Source organism: Salmo salar, chromosome ssa06 (assembly GCF_905237065.1).
Source record: "Salmo salar chromosome ssa06, Ssal_v3.1, whole genome shotgun sequence".
Classification (NCBI taxonomy): Eukaryota; Metazoa; Chordata; class Actinopteri; order Salmoniformes; family Salmonidae; genus Salmo; species Salmo salar.
The window spans coordinates 89322970-89345024 of NC_059447.1; the positions used below are offsets into that span (position 1 = coordinate 89322970).

Here is a 22055-nt window from a genome sequence, read left to right on the forward strand (position 1 = left end):
GAACAAGGGGAGGGGGAAGAGGGGAGGGGTTACTGGATGACTGAACAAGGGGAGGGGGAAGAGGGGAGGGGTTACTGGATGACTAAACAAGGGGAGGGGTTACTGGATGACTAAACAAGGGGAGGGGGAAGAGGGGAGGGGTTACTGGATGATGACTGAACAAGGGGAGGGGTTACTGGATGACTAAACAAGGGGAGGGGGAAGAGGGGAGGGGTTACTGGATGACTAAACAAGGGGAGGGGGAAGAGGGGAGGGGTTACTGGATGACTAAACAAGGGGAGGGGGAAGAGGGGAGGGGTTACTGGATGACTGAACAAGGGGAGGGGTTACTGGATGACTGAACAAGGGGAGGGGTTACTGGATGACTGAACAAGGGGAGGGGGAAGAGGGGAGGGGTTACTGGATGACTGAACAAGGGGAGGGGGAAGAGGGGAGGGGGTTACTGGACGTGTCCCCGTGTAACCTGTCCTCATCACAGCCCCAGTGTACCCTGCCCTGTCCTCATCACAGCCCCAGTGTACCCTGCCCTGTCCTCGTCACAGCCCCAGTGTACCCTGCCCTGTCCTCGTCACACCCCCAGTGTACCCTGCCCTGTCCTCGTCACAGCCCCAGTGTACCCTGCTCTGTCCTCATCACAGCCCCAGTGTACCCTGCTCTGTCCTCATCACAGCCCCAGTGTACCCTGCTCTGTCCTCATCACAGCCTCCATGTACTGTACCCTGTCCTCATCACAGCCTCCATGTACTGTACCCTGTCCTCATCACAGCCTCCATGTACTGTACCCTGTCCTCATCACAGCCCCAGTCTACCCTGTCCTGTCCTCATCACAGCCCCAGTCTACCCTGTCCTGTCCTCATCACAGCCCCAGTCTACCCTGTCCTGTCCTCATCACAGCCCCAGTCTACCCTGTCCTGTCCTCATCACAGCCCCAGTGTACCCTGTCCTGTCCTCATCACAGCCCCAGTGTACCCTGTCCTGTCCTCATCACAGCCCCAGTCTACCCTGTCCTGTCCTCATCACAGCCCCAGTCTACCCTGTCCTGTCCTCATCACAGCCCCAGTCTACCCTGTCCTGTCCAGATCACAGCCCCAGTCTACCCTGTCCTGTCCTCATTACAGCCCCAGTCTACCCTGTCCTGTCCTCATTACAGCCCCAGTCTACCCTGTCCTGTCCTCATTACAGCCCCAGTCTACCCTGTCCTGTCTTGTCATCACAGCCCCAGTCTACCCTGTCCTGTCTTGTCATCACAGCCCCAGCCTACCCTGTCCTGTCTTGTCATCACAGCCCCAGTCTACCCTGTCCTGTCTTGTCGTCACAGCCCCAGTCTACCCTGTCCTGTCTTGTCGTCACAGCCCCAGTCTACCCTGTCCTGTCTTGTCATCACAGCCCCAGCCTACCCTGTCCTGTCTTGTCATCACAGCCCCAGTCTACCCTGTCCTGTCTTGTCGTCACAGCCCCAGTCTACCCTGTCCTGTCTTGTCGTCACAGCCCCAGTGTACCCTGCCCTGTCCTCGTCACAGCCCCAGTGTACCCTGCCCTGTCCTCGTCACAGCCCCAGTGTACCCTGCCCTGTCCTCGTCACAGCCCCAGTGTACCCTGCCCTGTCCTCGTCACAGCCCCAGTGTACCCTGCTCTGTCCTCGTCACAGCCCCAGTGTACCCTGCTCTGTCCTCGTCACAGCCCCAGTGTACCCTGCTCTGTCCTCGTCACAGCCCCAGTGTACCCTGCCCTGTCCTCGTCACAGCCCCAGTGTACCCTGCCCTGTCCTCGTCACAGCCCCAGTGTACCCTGCCCTGTCCTCGTCACAGCCCCAGTCTACCCTGCCCTGTCCTCGTCACAGCCCCAGTGTACCCTGCCCTGTCCTCGTCACAGCCCCAGTGTACCCTGCCCTGTCCTCGTCACAGCCCCAGTGTACCCTGCCCTGTCCTCGTCACAGCCCCAGTGTACCCTGCCCTGTCCTCGTCACAGCCCCAGTGTACCCTGCTCTGTCCTCGTCACAGCCCCAGTGTACCCTGCCCTGTCCTCGTCACAGCCCCAGTGTACCCTGCCCTGTCCTCGTCACAGCCCCAGTGTACCCTGCTCTGTCCTCGTCACAGGCTGGTTTTCTAGACCTTTCCCCAACATGGTGCCACTAGCCCTGATCCCAACACCACTAACCTCAACCCTGGCTGGGAGCAGTAGCAGTGTGTATATATGGTTCTCATCAGAGACATGATTCTATTCTAGAATAGAAGTGATTATATTTCTATGGTTCTCATGCTCCTTCATCACCGTGTTACCCTGAACCCCTTTCCTTGTGCAATGCATTGGTAGAGCAGCAGTGGCCTTTTACTGATATTTCTGAGAGGGAGAGATGGTGGGGGAGAGATGGTGGGGGAGAGGGAGAGATGGTGGGGGAGGGAGAGAGATGGTGGGGGAGGGAGAGAGATGGTGGGGGAGGGATGAATGGATGGATTTAGTCCGTCACCCTGCCACAACAGTCAGTTGAGAACTATCTGCTTGTGGATTGGACTGTTCTGATTGGACTGTTCTGATTGGACTAGACTGTTCTGTACTGTTCCATGTATCCTGCACTCTAGAGCTTTCATTCCTACTGGAATCTTAACGGTTTGTTTGTAAACATTGACATTGTTTTTAACATTATTTGTTTTGTTTTGTTACCATTGCCCATGTGTTTTGTTACCATTGCCCATGTGTTTTGTTACCATTGCCCATGTGTTTTGTTACCATTGCCCATGTGTTTTGTTACCATTGACCATGTGTTTTGTTACCATTGACCATGTGTTTTGTTACCATTGCCCATGTGTTTTGTTACCATTGACCATGTGTTTTGTTACCATTGCCCATGTGTTTTGTTACCATTGCCCATGTGTTTTGTTACCATTGACCATGTGTTTTGTTACCATTGCCCATGTGTTTTGTTACCATTGACCATGTGTTTTGTTACCATTGACCATGTGTTTTGTTACCATTGCCCATGTGTTTTGTTACCATTGCCCATGTGTTTTGTTACCATTGCCCATGTGTTTTGTTACCATTGCCCATGTGTTTTGTTACCATTGCCCATGTGTTTTGTTACCATTGCCCATGTGTTTTGTTACCATTGCCCATGTGTTTTGTTACCATTGACCATGTGTTTTGTTACCATTGACCATGTGTTTTGTTACCATTGACCATGTGTTTTGTTACCATTGCCCATGTGTTTTGTTACCATTGCCCATGTGTTGTTTTGAACAGACAATGCTTTTTGCCACCTGCACATGAATCTGAAATCTGAGAGCCAGCCGTATCATCCGCCACCAGATGAATGTTAGCTTAGGGTCACATTCACTATGAAACCAAATGGACGGAAACAGAGCACAACGGGGACGAACATACCTGAATTTGTCCAAAAAGAAACTCGTTTTTATTGCAAACTGTATACTGTTTTGGGGTGAATGGTTTCTGTTGCAAAACATTTTGCTACAGTGTGACTAATGAATACACCCCAGATAACGTACATTGCTAACTCTTGGTCATTTTAACCGTATGATTTCAGTGGAGATGTGCTGTCTGAGCTTTTCAAACTGACCAGAGAACCCTGTAAAAGGGTTGTTTCTCCAAAGTGAATTAGCTACAGTAATTAACAGCGGGTGAGTTTCCTAAAAGCTTCATATAACACTAAGATCAGTCCATTGATGGGATACGTTAATCCCATTGGAGGCAATGTGTGAAATATGTACAACAGTACAAAGCTATTGTATATCTCACCCCACCATTGGCAGAGTTCTGTTTTTAACTCCTGTTATAAACTCGATTCCTGGAGGGACGTGTGTACTGGTTTTTGTTATTTTCTTTCAAGTTAACCAGGTGAAGGGAGTTACTAACTAATCAATAACCTTAATTGATCGATCACGTACAAAAGAGGAGTGAACCTGAAGACACTCGGCCCTCTGGGATTGAGACCACCTTTAGATCAACTGGCAGACAGTGGATATTACAAGTAACTACTCCTAATGAGGGAAACAAAGCAGGTGCTTCCATACAGGTGTGGCTCCTGAATTAATTAAGCAATTAACATCTCATGCTTAGGGTCATGTATAAAAATGCTGTGCGGGCTGTTACTATGGCTACCATGGCTATGACCCCATAGGATCACAATGTCCCCATCCACAGGGTACGAGTGGTCACTGATTGATCGGATGAGCATGTAAACCAGATCTCAACCTCTATTGATCAATTATGTGAGTTTTCTGGAGCGTCGCCTGAGACAGTGTTATTCCACCACCATCAACAAAACACCAAATGATGGAATTTCTGGTGGAAGAATGGTGTCGTATCCCTCCAATAGAGTTCCAGACACTAGAATCTATGCCAAGTTGCATTGAAGCTGTTCTGGTGGCCCAACGCCTTATTAAGGCACTTTGTAGGTATTTCCTTTTATTTTGACAGTTACCTGTAAGTGAGTGGGTACCGTATGGGCTCCATAGAGAGAACAGTTGATATAGTCTATGATAGACCTGACAGTACCATGTGTTGTTTAGAGATAAGAGAATACTGTGGTTTACCGACCTGCCAACAAGTTTAGAAACCCTCTCAGCTTAGCTACTACTTCGTAAAGATAAAACTTGTCAACATTTTATCTCTACCTATTATTACTTACTCTAAGATGGCTGCCTCTTAGTAGTGTTAAAGAAATATGTGCTTTTAAAAGACTGGTTGACCCTTTTCACATTTCTGATTCAAGCAGAGCAAAGCAGCGATGTACTGCTCTGGCCAGGTTTGGCATCCACTGTAGTTGCTGGAACCGTGCTGGAAAAGGACAATGTTAAAGGCAAATATCTAAGCCAGCACAGTTTGGTTTGGTTCGGGCCCTATAGTGTGAAAAGCGTATTTAATCTGGCTGGTGTTATATATATTGAATTCTGCTGCTCCTGAGTTGAAGTTCTGCTAGACTCTAGCCCTAACTCTGTGCTGGGTTTGTTGTTCTTGAAGAAAAGAGGTTAAAGGAAAAAAATGCAATTGTATTTATATTTTGTTTTTATGTTCTTACAGTGTAACACTATGACAAGGATGATATGTTTGGAAATTAACATTATGCTTTTATTGTGAAATCAATCAACGGTTCTTGATTTGTTTCTTTTGTGTTCTCCAATTGTTTTTTATTCCATTGTTTGTTATCCCCTTCTCATGAAGAACAGTTTCCATGTGTGTTTTTGAGATGACAAGATAGTGTATTGTGTGAAAGCAAAGCACCCCTCTATTGCAAGTGGATTGTCCTGTTATGTACTTTCCTGTAGTAGCACCTCCCAACCTGAAGGGGTGCTGTGGTACACGTCCTGTATGCTAGAACGTTCTAGCAGTATTCAAGTAAAACAAAATTACAACTTTATGTGATCGACTGGTGTTTTGAACCAATTCAGGCCAATGCCAGATAAGTTGGTCCATCTTTAGCCCAGTGGGCCTGACTAAATTGGGGGTCATTGCGGAGAATGATTATTTGGCTCATAATGGGAGGAATCAGGCGGGGGGAAAAATGGGCCAGTGTGTTAGAAATGCCAGGGCTGATTGCTTTTCCCAGTCTGCCCCTGTGAAGGGGTTGTTTGTGCCATGTCAGGGTAAAGGTTCAGACATAGCTACACTTCCCTCCATGTCTCCTATCCCCAGTAAATAACTTTCAATATAGCTCTTTCAAAATAAGACTGAATGGTGTTGTATCAATCTATCTCCAATAGTTATCTTCTGAATTACTATTTTGCCCATTTCAGAATTTAGTGCCTTTTTTGGACAGTAGACTGTTCTGTCATTTAAATGTTTTTGTACAGTTTCTTTGTTGGAATTTTTTTTTTTTACTTGTGTTTATTTTTAGTATGATATATATAAATATATATATACACACACACGAGAATAAAGCTATATCAATGTGACAACTTTAGTGTTAGTTTTTTCTGATGCTATTCATTATTATTAAGTTGAATTTAATTTAACATTATTTATTCAACTGTACATACGAGACACACACACTAAATGCAAACGCATACATTTCATTTTATTTAAGCTCCATGTAATATAATCATAGTTCACAGATTTATTTAGATTTAAGGAAGCAAAAAAATGTGATTCATCTCTTATTAAAACATAAAAAAAATATACATATTTACCAAATTCTGGGGAAAAAATCAGTACTAATCTATGGATTACCAGGTCATGTGGAGTACAGTCAGCTAGAGCTACTCTACAATACAAGCTAAAAGCTGCAAAATGTCCATACGCTCAGAGGTTCTTTCTTTTTCTGAGAACTATAATTCTATTAAGAATATAGTATAATTTCTCTCTGACTTCCAGTATCACTGCCAGTGGTAGCTGGTGCCACTTTACATCAGAGTACGGGCTCATATTTACAGCTGGAACAAATACATTTTTTTTATGGTATCAAACACATTTTCTCCATTCTGGCCATTTATTATGAGCCGTCCTCCTCTCGCCAGCCTCCACTGTCTAGGATTGGGGATTAGTTTTGATTGTTAAGGGTTCTCCAGGGTGGTGTTGACCTAGGTCAAAGTAAGGGTTCTCCAAGGTGGTGTTGACTGTGACGGACATTGTGGAGCTTTTGCTAATGGTTTTGTTGTCCTTGGTGGTCTCTCCAATTACTCTACTGGTGTTGTAGTAGTAGAGGAACAGGAAGAAACCTAGTGAGAGACGGTGGGAGACTGGTTACTACTCATACCAATAGTGTGCGTCCATATGTAAAATATGAATGATATTACAATCCAAATATCTCAAGCATACCTTTTTTTTGATCGGTTTATAAATTGTAATATTAGTTGATCTCATATCTGTCTTAACTTACCTTGGAATGAGTTGAGGATGGTGAAGATGTAGAAGGAGGGAACCTTGAGGACCCCGTGGGCGAAGAAGGCAAAACTCCAGGTGATTCCCAGCAGACAGCACAGCCCCATCACAGTCACTATGTCCTTGGTGCCTGTCCCCTGCTGCTGGGCCTGGTCCGTGCCCGGCTTGGTCTAGGGTCAGGATCACAAGGTTACTGACTATAGAAAAAGAACCTGATGTCATAGAGTCCTTACACCAAAAATTGAACAATTTGTCATCTGTTTTAGCTGGGGTTTACTCTGTCTGTCTGACTTTAAATAGAACTAAACTCAGCAAAAAAAGAAACGTCCCTTTTTCAGGACCCTGTCTTTCAAAGATAATTCATAAAAATCCAAATAATTTCAGATCTTCATTGTAAAGGGTTTAAATACTGTTTCCCATGCTTGTTCCATGAACCATGAACATGCACCTGTGGAACGGTCGTTAAGACACTAACAGCTTACAGCGGTAGGCAATTATGGTCACAGTTATGAAAACTTAGAACACAAAAGAGGCATTTCAACTGACTCTGAAAAACACCAAAAGAAAGATGCCCAGGGTCCCTGCTCATCTGCGTGAACGGGCCTTAGGCATGCTGCAAGGAGGCATGAGGACTGCAGATGTGGCCAGGGCAATAAATTGCAATGTCCGTACTGTGAGACGCCTAAGACAGCGCTACAGGGAGACAGGACGGACAGCTGATCATCCTCACAGTGGCAGACCACCTGTAACGACACCTGCACAGGATCAGTATATCCGAACATCACACCTGCGGGACAGGTACATCATGGCAACAACAACTGCCCGAGTTACACCAGGAACGCACAATCCCTCCATCAGTGCTCAGACTGTCCGCAATAGGCTGAGAGAGGCTGGACTGAGGGCTTGTAGGCCTGTTGTAAGGCAGGTCCTCACCAGACATCACCGGCAACAACGTCGCCTATGGGCACAAACCCACCGTCGCTGGACCAGACAGGACTGGGAAAAAGTGCTCTTCACTGACGGTCGTGGTTTTGTCTCACCAGGGGTGAGGTCTGTACACCGAGGCCTGTACTCTGGAGCGGGATCAAATTGGAGGTGGAGGGTCCGTCATGGTCTGGGGCGGTGTCTCACAGCATCATCGGACTGAGCTTGTTGTCATTGCAGGCAATCTCAACGCTGTGTGTTACAGGGAAGACATCCTCCTCCCTCATGTGGTACCCTTCCTGCAGGCTCATCCTGACATGACCCTCCAGCATGACAATGCCACCAGCCATACTGCTCATTCTGTGCGTGATTTCCTGCAGGACAGGAATGTCAGTGTTCTGCCATGGCCAGCGAAGAGCCCGGATCTCAATCCCATTGAGCACGTCTGGGACCTGTTGGATAGGAGGGTGAGGGCTAGGACCATTCCCCCCAGAAATGTCTGGGAACTTGCAGGTGCCTTGGTGGAAGACTGGGGTAACATCTCACAGCAAGAACTGGCAAATCTGGTGCAGTCCATGAGGAAGAGATGCACTGCAGGACTTAATGCAGCTGGTGGCCACACCAGATACTGACTGTTACTTTTGATTTTGACCCCCCCCCCTTGTTCAGGGACACAGTATTCCATTTCTGTTAGTCACATGTCTGTGGAACTTGTTCAGTTTATGTCTCAGTTGTTGAATCTTATGTTCATACAAATATTTACACATTAAATTTGCTGAAAATAAACGCAGTTGACAGTGAGAGGACGTTTATTTTTTTGCTGAGTTTAGAATTATCATCTGCTGATGTACGACCTGTGGTTACTTAGGACAACATTGTATTCACGTGGCAAATATTTTTTTTTAAATGACAAATTATTGTGGCCATCGCCGTTGCTAAGATAGCTAAAGATTCTACAGGATGAGCATTGATAATATGACAGCAGTCAGGAAATCAATGAATAAAGTGGCTGTAGATATATAACTTTTTAATGAATAAAATGACAGTAAAACATTTATGTGTTTCCTGAGAAGTTAGCTGAAATCCACTGTTTATTTTCCTCTTTTTTGTGGTCCTCTGTTCCTAGTTTGGAGACACCCATACACATGATTAAGGCACTTTGGATAAAAGCGTTAGCTAGATGGCCTACAGTGTATTATTCATGGCAAACTTTCTGTGCTGCTACCATATATTTCCCAATCTTTTTTTGCTCGATCGCCGGTCCCTTAGGTTAAGAATTCATCCGCATTTATGCAGAATTATGGGATGTTAATGTCTATACGTTGGTAACTATAACAACCTTGTTCTTGGTGCCCTTAAGGTGGACCAGCCAGCTCAGAACCACAATGAAGGTGGTGAACGTGAAGAGGAAGACCAGCGCATAGTAGCCTATGTTTACTATGTAGTGAACGTTAATGTCCAGGATCCAGCACCTACAGACAGAGGAGAGTTACATCACTATGCAGTTGGTATAGAGGGGAGGAGAGTTACATCACCATGCAGTTGGTATAGAGGGGAGGAGAGTTACATCACCATGCAGTTGGTATAGAGGGGAGGAGAGTTACATCACTATGCAGTTGGTATAGAGGGGAGGAGAGTTACATCACTATGCAGTTGGTATAGAGGGGAGGAGAGTTACATCACTATGCAGTTGGTATAGAGACAGAGGAGAGTTACATCACCATGCAGTTGGTATAGAGGGGAGGAGAGTTACATCACCATGCAGTTAGTATAGAGACAGAGGAGAGTTACATCACCATGCAGTTGGTATAGAGACAGAGGAGAGTTACATCACTATGCAGTTGCTATAGAGGGAATTACATCACTATGCAGTTGGTATAGAGACAGAGGAGAGTTACATCACTATGCAGTTGGTATAGAGACAGAGGAGAGTTACATCACCATGCAGTTGGTATAGAGGGGAGGAGAGTTACATCACTATGCAGTTGGTATAGAGGGGAGGAGAGTTACATCACTATGCAGTTGGTATAGAGACAGAGGAGAGTTACATCACCATGCAGTTGGTATAGAGGGGAGGAGAGTTACATCACCATGCAGTTGGTATAGAGACAGAGGAGAGTTACATCACTATGCAGTTGGTATAGAGGGGAGGAGAGTTACATCACCATGCAGTTGGTATAGAGGGGAGGAGAGTTACATCACTATGCAGTTGGTATAGAGACAGAGGAGAGTTACATCACCATGCAGTTGGTATAGAGGGGAGGAGAGTTACATCACCATGCAGTTGGTATAGAGGGGAGGAGAGTTACATCACTATGCAGTTGGTATAGAGGGGAGGAGAGTTACATCACTATGCAGTTGGTATAGAGGGGAGGAGAGTTACATCACCATGCAGTTGGTATAGACACAGAGGAGAGTTACATCACTATGCAGTTGGTATAGAGGGGAGGAGAGTTACATCACCATGCAGTTGGTATAGAGACAGAGGAGAGTTACATCACTATGCAGTTGGTATAGAGGGGAGGAGAGTTACATCACTATGCAGTTGGTATAGAGACAGAGGAGAGTTACATCACCATGCAGTTGGTATAGAGGGGAGGAGAGTTACATCACCATGCAGTTGGTATAGAGGGGAGGAGAGTTACATCACCATGCAGTTGGTATAGAGACAGAGGAGAGTTACATCACCATGCAGTTGGTATAGAGGGGAGGAGAGTTACATCACTATGCAGTTGGTAGAGAGACAGAGGAGAGTTACATCACTATGCAGTTGGTATAGAGGGGAGGAGAGTTACATCACCATGCAGTTGGTATAGAGAGAGGAGAGTTACATCACTATGCAGTTGGTATAGAGGGGAGGAGAGTTACATCACTATGCAGTTGGTATAGAGGGGAGGAGAGTTACATCACCATGCAGTTGGTATAGAGGGGAGGAGAGTTACATCACCATGCAGTTGGTATAGAGACAGAGGAGAGTTACATCACTATGCAGTTGGTATAGAGACAGAGGAGAGTTACATCACCATGCAGTTGCTATAGAGGGGAGGAGAGTTACATCACCATGCAGTTGGTATAGAGACAGAGGAGAGTTACATCACTATGCAGTTGGTATAGAGACAGAGGAGAGTTACATCACCATGCAGTTGGTATAGAGGGGAGGAGAGTTACATCACTATGCAGTTGGTATAGAGGGGAGGAGAGTTACATCACCATGCAGTTGGTATAGAGACAGAGGAGAGTTACATCACCATGCAGTTGGTATAGAGGGGAGGAGAGTTACATCACCATGCAGTTGGTATAGAGACAGAGGAGAGTTACATCACCATGCAGTTGGTATAGAGGGGAGGAGAGTTACATCACCATGCAGTTGGTATAGAGACAGAGGAGAGTTACATCACCATGCAGTTGGTATAGAGACAGAGGAGAGTTACATCACCATGCAGTTGGTATAGAGGGGAGGAGAGTTACATCACTATGCAGTTGGTATAGAGACAGAGGAGAGTTACATCACCATGCAGTTGGTATAGAGGGGAGGAGAGTTACATCACCATGCAGTTGGTATAGAGGGGAGGAGAGTTACATCACTATGCAGTTGGTATAGAGGGGAGGAGAGTTACATCACTATGCAGTTGGTATAGAGGGGAGGAGAGTTACATCACCATGCAGTTGGTATAGACACAGAGGAGAGTTACATCACTATGCAGTTGGTATAGAGGGGAGGAGAGTTACATCACCATGCAGTTGGTATAGAGACAGAGGAGAGTTACATCACTATGCAGTTGGTATAGAGGGGAGGAGAGTTACATCACCATGCAGTTGGTATAGAGACAGAGGAGAGTTACATCACCATGCAGTTGGTATAGAGGGGAGGAGAGTTACATCACTATGCAGTTGGTATAGACGGGAGCAGAGTTACATCACCATGCAGTTGGTATAGAGGGGAGGAGAGTTACATCACTATGCAGTTGGTATAGAGGGGAGGAGAGTTACATCACCATGCAGTTGGTATAGAGACAGAGGAGAGTTACATCACTATGCAGTTGGTATAGAGGGGAGGAGAGTTACATCACCATGCAGTTGGTATAGAGACAGAGGAGAGTTACATCACCATGCAGTTGGTATAGAGGGGAGGAGAGTTACATCACCATGCAGTTGGTATAGAGGGGAGGAGAGTTACATCACCATGCAGTTGGTATAGAGACAGAGGAGAGTTACATCACCATGCAGTTGGTATAGAGGGGAGGAGAGTTACATCACCATGCAGTTGGTATAGAGACAGAGGAGAGTTACATCACTATGCAGTTGGTATAGAGACAGAGGAGAGTTACATCACCATGCAGTTGGTATAGAGGGGAGGAGAGTTACATCACTATGCAGTTGGTATAGAGGGGAGGAGAGTTACATCACTATGCAGTTGGTATAGAGGGGAGGAGAGTTACATCACCATGCAGTTGGTATAGAGACAGAGGAGAGTTACATCACTATGCAGTTGGTATAGAGACAGAGGAGAGTTACATCACTATGCAGTTGGTATAGAGACAGAGGAGAGTTACATCACCATGCAGTTGGTATAGAGGGGAGGAGAGTTACATCACTATGCAGTTGGTATAGAGGGGAGGAGAGTTACATCACCATGCAGTTGGTATAGAGGGGAGGAGAGTTACATCACTATGCAGTTGGTATAGAGACAGAGGAGAGTTACATCACTATGCAGTTGGTATAGAGGGGAGGAGAGTTACATCACCATGCAGTTGGTATAGAGGGGAGGAGAGTTACATCACTATGCAGTTGGTATAGAGGGGAGGAGAGTTACATCACCATGCAGTTGGTATAGAGGGGAGGAGAGTTACATCACCATGCAGTTGGTATAGAGGAGAGGAGAGTTACATCACCATGCAGTTGGTATAGAGACAGAGGAGAGTTACATCACTATGCAGTTGGTATAGAGGGGAGGAGAGTTACATCACCATGCAGTTGGTATAGAGGGGAGGAGAGTTACATCACCATGCAGTTGGTATAGAGACAGAGGAGAGTTACATCACCATGCAGTTGGTATAGAGGGGAGGAGAGTTACATCACTATGCAGTTGGTAGAGAGACAGAGGAGAGTTACATCACCATGCAGTTGGTATAGAGACAGAGGAGAGTTACATCACCATGCAGTTGGTATAGAGGGGAGGAGAGTTACATCACCATGCAGTTGGTATAGAGACAGAGGAGAGTTACATCACTATGCAGTTGGTATAGAGAGGAGGAGAGTTACATCACCATGCAGTTGGTATAGAGGGGAGGAGAGTTACATCACTATGCAGTTGGTATAGAGGGGAGGAGAGTTACATCACTATGCAGTTGGTATAGAGGGGAGGAGAGTTACATCACTATGCAGTTGGTATAGAGGGGAGGAGAGTTACATCACTATGCAGTTGGTATAGAGGGGAGGAGAGTTACATCACTATGCAGTTGGTATAGAGACAGAGGAGAGTTACATCACCATGCAGTTTGTATAGAGGGGAGGAGAGTTACATCACTATGCAGTTGGTATAGAGACAGAGGAGAGTTACATCACCATGCAGTTGGTTTAGAGGGGAGGAGAGTTACATCACTATGCAGTTGGTATAGATACAGAGGAGAGTTACATCACTATGCAGTTGGTATAGAGACAGAGGAGAGTTACATCACCATGCAGTTGGTATAGAGGGGAGGAGAGTTACATCACTATGCAGTTGGTATAGAGGGGAGGAGAGTTACATCACTATGCAGTTGGTATAGAGACAGAGGAGAGTTACATCACCATGCAGTTGGTATAGAGGGGAGGAGAGTTACATCACCATGCAGTTGGTATAGAGACAGAGGAGAGTTACATCACTATGCAGTTGGTATAGAGACAGAGGAGAGTTACATCACCATGCAGTTGGTATAGAGACAGAGGAGAGTTACATCACTATGCAGTTGGTATAGAGGGGAGGAGAGTTACATCACTATGCAGTTGGTATAGAGGGGAGGAGAGTTACATCACTATGCAGTTGGTATAGAGACAGAGGAGAGTTACATCACCATGCAGTTGGTATAGAGGGGAGGAGAGTTACATCACCATGCAGTTGGTATAGAGACAGAGGAGAGTTACATCACTATGCAGTTGGTATAGAGGGGAGGAGAGTTACATCACCATGCAGTTGGTATAGAGACAGAGGAGAGTTACATCACCATGCAGTTGGTATAGAGACAGAGGAGAGTTACATCACCATGCAGTTGGTATAGAGGGGAGGAGAGTTACATCACCATGCAGTTGGTATAGAGACAGAGGAGAGTTACATCACCATGCAGTTGGTATAGAGGGGAGGAGAGTTACATCACCATGCAGTTGGTATAGAGGGGAGGAGAGTTACATCACCATGCAGTTGGTATAGAGGGGAGGAGAGTTACATCACTATGCAGTTGGTATAGAGGGGAGGAGAGTTACATCACCATGCAGTTGGTATAGACACAGAGGAGAGTTACATCACTATGCAGTTGGTATAGAGGGGAGGAGAGTTACATCACCATGCAGTTGGTATAGAGACAGAGGAGAGTTACATCACCATGCAGTTGGTATAGAGGGGAGGAGAGTTACATCACCATGCAGTTGGTATAGAGACAGAGGAGAGTTACATCACCATGCAGTTGGTATAGAGACAGAGGAGAGTTACATCACCATGCAGTTGGTATAGAGGGGAGGAGAGTTACATCACCATGCAGTTGGTATAGAGGGGAGGAGAGTTACATCACCATGGAGTTGGTATAGAGAGAGAGGAGAGTTACATCACCATGCAGTTGGTATAGAGGGGAGGAGAGTTACATCACTATGCAGTTGGTATAGAGACAGAGGAGAGTTACATCACTATGCAGTTGGTATAGAGGGGAGGAGAGTTACATCACTATAAAGTCGGTATAGAGACAGAGGAGAGTTACATCACTATGCAGTTGGTATAGAGGGGAGGAGAGTTACATCACTATGCAGTTGGTATAGAGGGGAGGAGAGTTACATCACTATGCAGTTGGTATAGAGGGGAGGAGAGTTACATCACCATGCAGTTGGTATAGAGGAGAGGAGAGTTACATCACTATGCAGTTGGTATAGAGGGGAGGAGAGTTACATCACTATGCAGTTGGTATAGAGACAGAGGAGAGTTACATCACCATGCAGTTGGTATAGAGACAGAGGAGAGTTACATCACTATGCAGTTGGTATAGAGGGGAGGAGAGTTACATCACTATGCAGTTGGTATAGAGGGGAGGAGAGTTTCATCACCATGCAGTTGGTATAGAGGGGAGGAGAGTTACATCACCATGCAGTTGGTATAGAGGGGAGGAGAGTTACATCACTATGCAGTTGGTATAGAGACAGAGGAGAGTTACATCACTATGCAGTTGGTATAGAGGGGAGGAGAGTTACATCACTATGCAGTTGGTATAGAGACAGAGGAGAGTTACATCACTATGCAGTTGGTATAGAGACAGAGGAGAGTTACATCACTATGCAGTTGGTTTAGAGAGAGGAGAGTTACATCACTATGCAGTTGGTATAGAGACAGAGGAGAGTTACATCACCATGCAGTTGGTATAGAGACAGAGGAGAGTTACATCACTATGCAGTTGGTATAGAGAGAGGAGAGTTACATCACTATGCAGTTGGTATAGAGGGGAAGAGAGTTACATGACTATGCAGTTGGTATAGAGGGGAGGAGAGTTACATCACTATGCAGTTGGTATAGAGGGGAGGAGAGTTACATCACCATGCAGTTGGTATAGAGACAGAGGAGAGTTACATCACCATGCAGTTGGTATAGAGGGGAGGAGAGTTACATCACCATGCAGTTGGTATAGAGGGGAGGAGAGTTACATCACCATGCAGTTGGTATAGAGACAGAGGAGAGTTACATCACCATGCAGTTGGTATAGAGGGGAGGAGAGTTACATCACTATGCAGTTGGTATAGAGGGGAGGAGAGTTACATCACTATGCAGTTGGTATAGAGGGGAGGAGAGTTACATCACTATGCAGTTGGTATAGAGGGGAGGAGAGTTACATCACTATGCAGTTGGTATAGAGACAGAGGAGAGTTACATCACCATGCAGTTGGTATAGAGGGGAGGAGAGTTACATCACTATGCAGTTGGTATAGAGACAGAGGAGAGTTACATCACTATGCAGTTGGTATAGAGGGGAGGAGAGTTACATCACTATGCAGTTGGTATAGAGGGGAGGAGAGTTACATCACTATGCAGTTGGTATAGAGACAGAGGAGAGTTACATCACCATGCAGTTGGTATAGAGGGGAGGAGAGTTACATCACCATGCAGTTGGTATAGAGGGGAGGAGAGTTACATCACTATGCAGTTGGTATAGAGGGTAGGAGAGTTACATCACTATGCAGTTGGTATAGAGACAGAGGAGAGTTACATCACTATGCAGTTGGTATAGAGGGGAGGAGAGTTACATCACCATGCAGTTGGTATAGAGACAGAGGAGAGTTACATCACCATGCAGTTGGTATAGAGGGGAGGAGAGTTACATCACTATGCAGTTGGTATAGAGACAGAGGAGAGTTACATCACTATGCAGTTGGTATAGAGGGGAGGAGAGTTACATCACTACGCAGTTGGTATAGAGACAGAGGAGAGTTACATCACCATGCAGTTGGTATAGAGACAGAGGAGAGTTACATCACTATGCAGTTGGTATAGAGACAGAGGAGAGTTACATCACTATGCAGTTGGTATAGAGACAGAGGAGAGTTACATCACCATGCAGTTGGTATAGAGGGGAGGAGAGTTACATCACTATGCAGTTGGTATAGAGACAGAGGAGAGTTACATCACCATGCAGTTGGTATAGAGGGGAGGAGAGTTACATCACTATGCAGTTGGTATAGAGGGGAAGAGAGTTACATGACTATGCAGTTATTATAGAGGGGAGGAGAGTTACATCACTATGCAGTTGGTATAGAGGGGAGGAGAGTTACATCACCATGCAGTTGGTATAGAGACAGAGGAGAGTTACATCACCATGCAGTTGGTATAGAGGGGAGGAGAGTTACATCACTATGCAGTTGGTATAGAGACAGAGGAGAGTTACATCACCATGCAGTTGGTATAGAGACAGAGGAGAGTTACATCACCATGCAGTTGGTATAGAGGGGAGGAGAGTTACATCACTATGCAGTTGGTATAGAGAGGAGGAGAGTTACATCACCATGCAGTTGGTATAGAGGGGAGGAGAGTTACATCACCATGCAGTTGGTATAGAGGGGAGGAGAGTTACATCACTATGCAGTTGGTATAGAGGGGAGGAGAGTTACATCACCATGCAGTTGGTATAGAGGGGAGGAGAGTTACATCACCATGCAGTTGGTATAGAGGGGAGGAGAGTTATATCACCATGCAGTTGGTATAGAGGGGAGGAGAGTTACATCACTATGCAGTTAGTATAGAGACAGAGGAGAGTTACATCACTATGCAGTTGGTATAGAGGGGAGGAGAGTTACATCACTATGCAGTTGGTATAGAGACAGAGGAGAGTTACATCACTATGCAGTTGGTATAGAGACAGAGGAGAGTTACATCACTATGCAGTTGGTATAGAGACAGAGGAGAGTTACATCACCATGCAGTTGGTTTAGAGGGAAGGAGAGTTACATCACTATGCAGTTGGTATAGAGACAGAGGAGAGTTACATCACCATGCAGTTGGTATAGAGACAGAGGAGAGTTACATCACTATGCAGTTGGTATAGAGGGGAGGAGAGTTACATCACTATGCAGTTGGTATAGAGGGGAAGAGAGTTACATGACTATGCAGTTGGTATAGAGGGGAGGAGAGTTACATCACCATGCAGTTGGTATAGAGGGGAGGAGAGTTACATCACCATGCAGTTGGTATAGAGACAGAGGAGAGTTACATCACCATGCAGTTGGTATAGAGGGGAGGAGAGTTACATCACCATGCAGTTGGTATAGAGGGGAGGAGAGTTACATCACCATGCAGTTGGTATAGAGACAGAGGAGAGTTACATCACCATGCAGTTGGTATAGAGGGGAGGAGAGTTACATCACTATGCAGTTGGTATAGAGGGGAGGAGAGTTACATCACCATGCAGTTGGTATAGAGGGGAGGAGAGTTACATCACTATGCAGTTGGTATAGAGGGGAGGAGAGTTACATCACTATGCAGTTGGTATAGAGACAGAGGAGAGTTACATCACCATGCAGTTGGTATAGAGGGGAGGAGAGTTACATCACCATGCAGTTGGTATAGAGGGGAGGAGAGTTACATCACTATGCAGTTGGTATAGAGGGTAGGAGAGTTACATCACTATGCAGTTGGTATAGAGACAGAGGAGAGTTACATCACTATGCAGTTGGTATAGAGGGGAGGAGAGTTACATCACCATGCAGTTGGTATAGAGACAGAGGAGAGTTACATCACTATGCAGTTGGTATAGAGGGGAGGAGAGTTACATCACCATGCAGTTGGTATAGAGACAGAGGAGAGTTACATCACTATGCAGTTGGTATAGAGGGGAGGAGAGTTACATCACTATGCAGTTGGTATAGAGACAGAGGAGAGTTACATCACCATGCAGTTGGTATAGAGACAGAGGAGAGTTACATCACCATGCAGTTGGTATAGAGACAGAGGAGAGTTACATCACTATGCAGTTGGTATAGAGACAGAGGAGAGTTACATCACCATGCAGTTGGTATAGAGGGGAGGAGAGTTACATCACCATGCAGTTGGTATAGAGACAGAGGAGAGTTACATCACTATGCAGTTGGTATAGAGGGGAGGAGAGTTACATCACTATGCAGTTGGTATAGAGGGGAGGAGAGTTACATCACTATGCAGTTGGTATAGAGGGGAGGAGAGTTACATCACCATGCAGTTGGTATAGAGGGGAGGAGAGTTACATCACCATGCAGTTGGTATAGAGACAGAGGAGAGTTACATCACCATGCAGTTGGTATAGAGGGGAGGAGAGTTACATCACTATGCAGTTGGTATAGAGACAGAGGAGAGTTACATCACCATGCAGTTGGTATAGAGGGGAGGAGAGTTACATCACCATGCAGTTGGTATAGAGGGGAGGAGAGTTACATCACCATGCAGTTGGTATAGAGACAGAGGAGAGTTACATCACCATCCAGTTGGTATAGAGGGGAGGAGAGTTACATCACCATGCAGTTGGTATAGAGAGGAGGAGAGTTACATCACCATGCAGTTGGTATAGAGGGGAGGAGAGTTACATCACCATGCAGTTGGTATAGAGGGGAGGAGAGTTACATCACCATGCAGTTGGTATAGAGGGGAGGAGAGTTACATCACTATGCAGTTGGTATAGAGACAGAGGAGAGTTACATCACCATGCAGTTGGTATAGAGACAGAGGAGAGTTACATCACCATGCAGTTGGTATAGAGGGGAGGAGAGTTACATCACCATGCAGTTGGTATAGAGACAGAGGAGAGTTACATCACCATGCAGTTGGTATAGAGGGGAGGAGAGTTACATCACTATGCAGTTGGTATAGAGGGGAGGAGAGTTACATCACTATGCAGTTGGTATAGAGGGGAGGAGAGTTACATCACCATGCAGTTGGTATATTCTTGACAGAGGAGAGTTACATCACTATGCAGTTGGTATAGAGGGGAGGAGAGTTACATCACTATGCAGTTGGTATAGAGACAGAGGAGAGTTACATCACCATGCAGTTGGTATAGAGGGGAGGAGAGTTACATCACTACGCAGTTGGTATAGAGACAGAGGAGAGTTACATCACCATGCAGTTGGTATAGAGACAGAGGAGAGTTACATCACTATGCAGTTGGTATAGAGACAGAGGAGAGTTACATCACCATGCAGTTGGTATAGAGGGGAGGAGAGTTACATCACCATGCAGTTGGTATAGAGACAGAGGAGAGTTACATCACTATGCAGTTGGTATAGAGGGGAGGAGAGTTACATCACCATGCAGTTGGTATAGAGGGGAGGAGAGTTACATCACTATGCAGTTGGTATAGAGGGGAGGAGAGTTACATCACTATGCAGTTGGTATAGAGGGGAGGAGAGTTACATCACCATGCAGTTGGTATAGACACAGAGGAGAGTTACATCACCATGCAGTTGGTATAGAGGGGAGGAGAGTTACATCACCATGCAGTTGGTATAGAGACAGAGGAGAGTTACATCACTATGCAGTTGGTATAGAGGGGAGGAGAGTTACATCACCATGCAGTTGGTATAGAGAGGAGGAGAGTTACATCACTATGCAGTTGGTATAGAGGGGAGGAGAGTTACATCACTATGCAGTTGGTATAGAGGCGAGGAGAGTTACATCACCATGCAGTTGGTATAGACACAGAGGAGAGTTACATCACTATGCAGTTGGTATAGAGGGGAGGAGAGTTACATCACCATGCAGTTGGTATAGAGACAGAGGAGAGTTACATCACTATGCAGTTGGTATAGAGGGGAGGAGAGTTACATCACCATGCAGTTGGTATAGAGACAGAGGAGAGTTACATCACCATGCAGTTGGTATAGAGGGGAGGAGAGTTACATCACCATGCAGTTGGTATAGAGACAGAGGAGAGTTACATCACTATGCAGTTGGTATAGAGACAGAGGAGAGTTACATCACCATGCAGTTGGTATAGAGACAGAGGAGAGTTACATCACCATGCAGTTGGTATAGAGACAGAGGAGAGTTACATCACTATGCAGTTGGTATAGAGACAGAGGAGAGTTACATCACTATGCAGTTGGTATAGAGACAGAGGAGAGTTACATCACCATGCAGTTGGTATAGAGGGGAGGAGAGTTACATCACTATGCAGTTGGTATAGAGACAGAGGAGAGTTACATCACCATGCAGTTGGTATAGAGGGGAGGAGAGTTACATCACCATGCAGTTGGTATAGAGGGGAGGAGAGTTACATCACTATGCAGTTGTTATAGAGAGAGAGGAGAGTTACATCACTATGCAGTTGGTATAGAGGGGAGGAGAGTTACATCACCATGCAGTTGGTATAGAGACAGAGGAGAGTTACATCACCATGCAGTTGGTATAGAGGGGAGGAGAGTTACATCACTATGCAGTTGGTATAGAGACAGAGGAGAGTTACATCACCATGCAGTTGGTATAGAGGGGAGGAGAGTTACATCACCATTTAGTTGGTATAGAGGGGAGGAGAGTTACATCACCATGCAGTTGGTATAGAGACAGAGGAGAGTTACATCACCATCCAGTTGGTATAGAGGGGAGGAGAGTTACATCACTATGCAGTTGGTATAGAGGGGAGGAGAGTTACATCACTATGCAGTTGGTATAGAGGGGAGGAGAGTTACATCACTATGCAGTTGGTATAGAGGGGAGGAGAGTTACATCACTATGCAGTTGGTATAGAGGGGAGGAGAGTTACATCACTATGCAGTTGGTATAGAGACAGAGGAGAGTTACATCACTATGCAGTTGGTATAGAGACAGAGGAGAGTTACATCACCATGCAGTTGGTATAGAGGGGAGGAGAGTTACATCACCATGCAGTTGGTATAGAGACAGAGGAGAGTTACATCACCATGCAGTTGGTATAGAGGGGAGGAGAGTTACATCACTATGCAGTTGGTATAGAGGGGAGGAGAGTTACATCACTATGCAGTTGGTATAGAGGGGAGGAGAGTTACATCACTATGCAGTTGGTATATTCTTGACAGAGGAGAGTTACATCACTATGCAGTTGGTATAGAGGGGAGGAGAGTTACATCACTATGCAGTTGGTATAGAGACAGAGGAGAGTTACATCACTATGCAGTTGGTATAGAGGGGAGGAGAGTTACATCACTACGCAGTTGGTATAGAGACAGAGGAGAGTTACATCACCATGCAGTTGGTATAGAGACAGAGGAGAGTTACATCACTATGCAGTTGTTATAGAGACAGAGGAGAGTTACATAACCATGCAGTTGGTATAGAGGGAGGAGTGTTACATCACCATGCAGTTGGTATAGAGACAGACGAGAGTTACATCACTATGCAGTTGGTATAGAGGGGAGGAGAGTTACATCACCATGCAGTTGGTATAGAGGGGAGGAGAGTTACATCACTATGCAGTTGGTATAGAGGGGAGGAGAGTTACATCACTATGCAGTTGGTATAGAGGGGAGGAGAGTTACATCACCATGCAGTTGGTATAGAGACAGAGGAGAGTTACATCACTATGCAGTTGGTATAGAGGGGAGGAGAGTTACATCACCATGCAGTTGGTATA

At 45.8% G+C, this 22055-nt stretch overlaps 2 protein-coding genes across 2 annotated transcripts in view; one reads left to right on the forward strand and one right to left on the reverse strand.

Annotated features, from left to right (window-relative positions):
• The first annotated feature begins 349 nt into the window (after window positions 1-349).
• Window positions 350-5906, forward strand: LOC106608287 (DNA-directed RNA polymerase II subunit RPB1). The gene is made up of 2 exons (XM_045721148.1): window positions 350-521; window positions 810-5906. The coding sequence occupies exons 1-2, from the start codon at window positions 362-364 to the stop codon at window positions 2213-2215; spliced, it is 1566 nt and encodes a 521-aa protein (XP_045577104.1). The 5' UTR covers window positions 350-361; the 3' UTR covers window positions 2216-5906.
• A 101-nt stretch (window positions 5907-6007) lies between these two features.
• LOC106608306 (adhesion G-protein coupled receptor G2) overlaps window positions 6008-22055 on the reverse strand; it is a 68638-nt gene continuing 52590 nt past the window's right edge. Inside the window, exons 18-20 of the mRNA XM_014206180.2 lie at window positions 9095-9227; window positions 6830-7001; window positions 6008-6668 (exon numbers count right to left, since the gene is read on the reverse strand). Coding sequence (XP_014061655.2) covers window positions 6478-6668; window positions 6830-7001; window positions 9095-9227 — 496 coding nt within the window. The 3' untranslated portion in view covers window positions 6008-6477. The remainder of the gene's footprint in view (window positions 6669-6829; window positions 7002-9094; window positions 9228-22055) is intronic.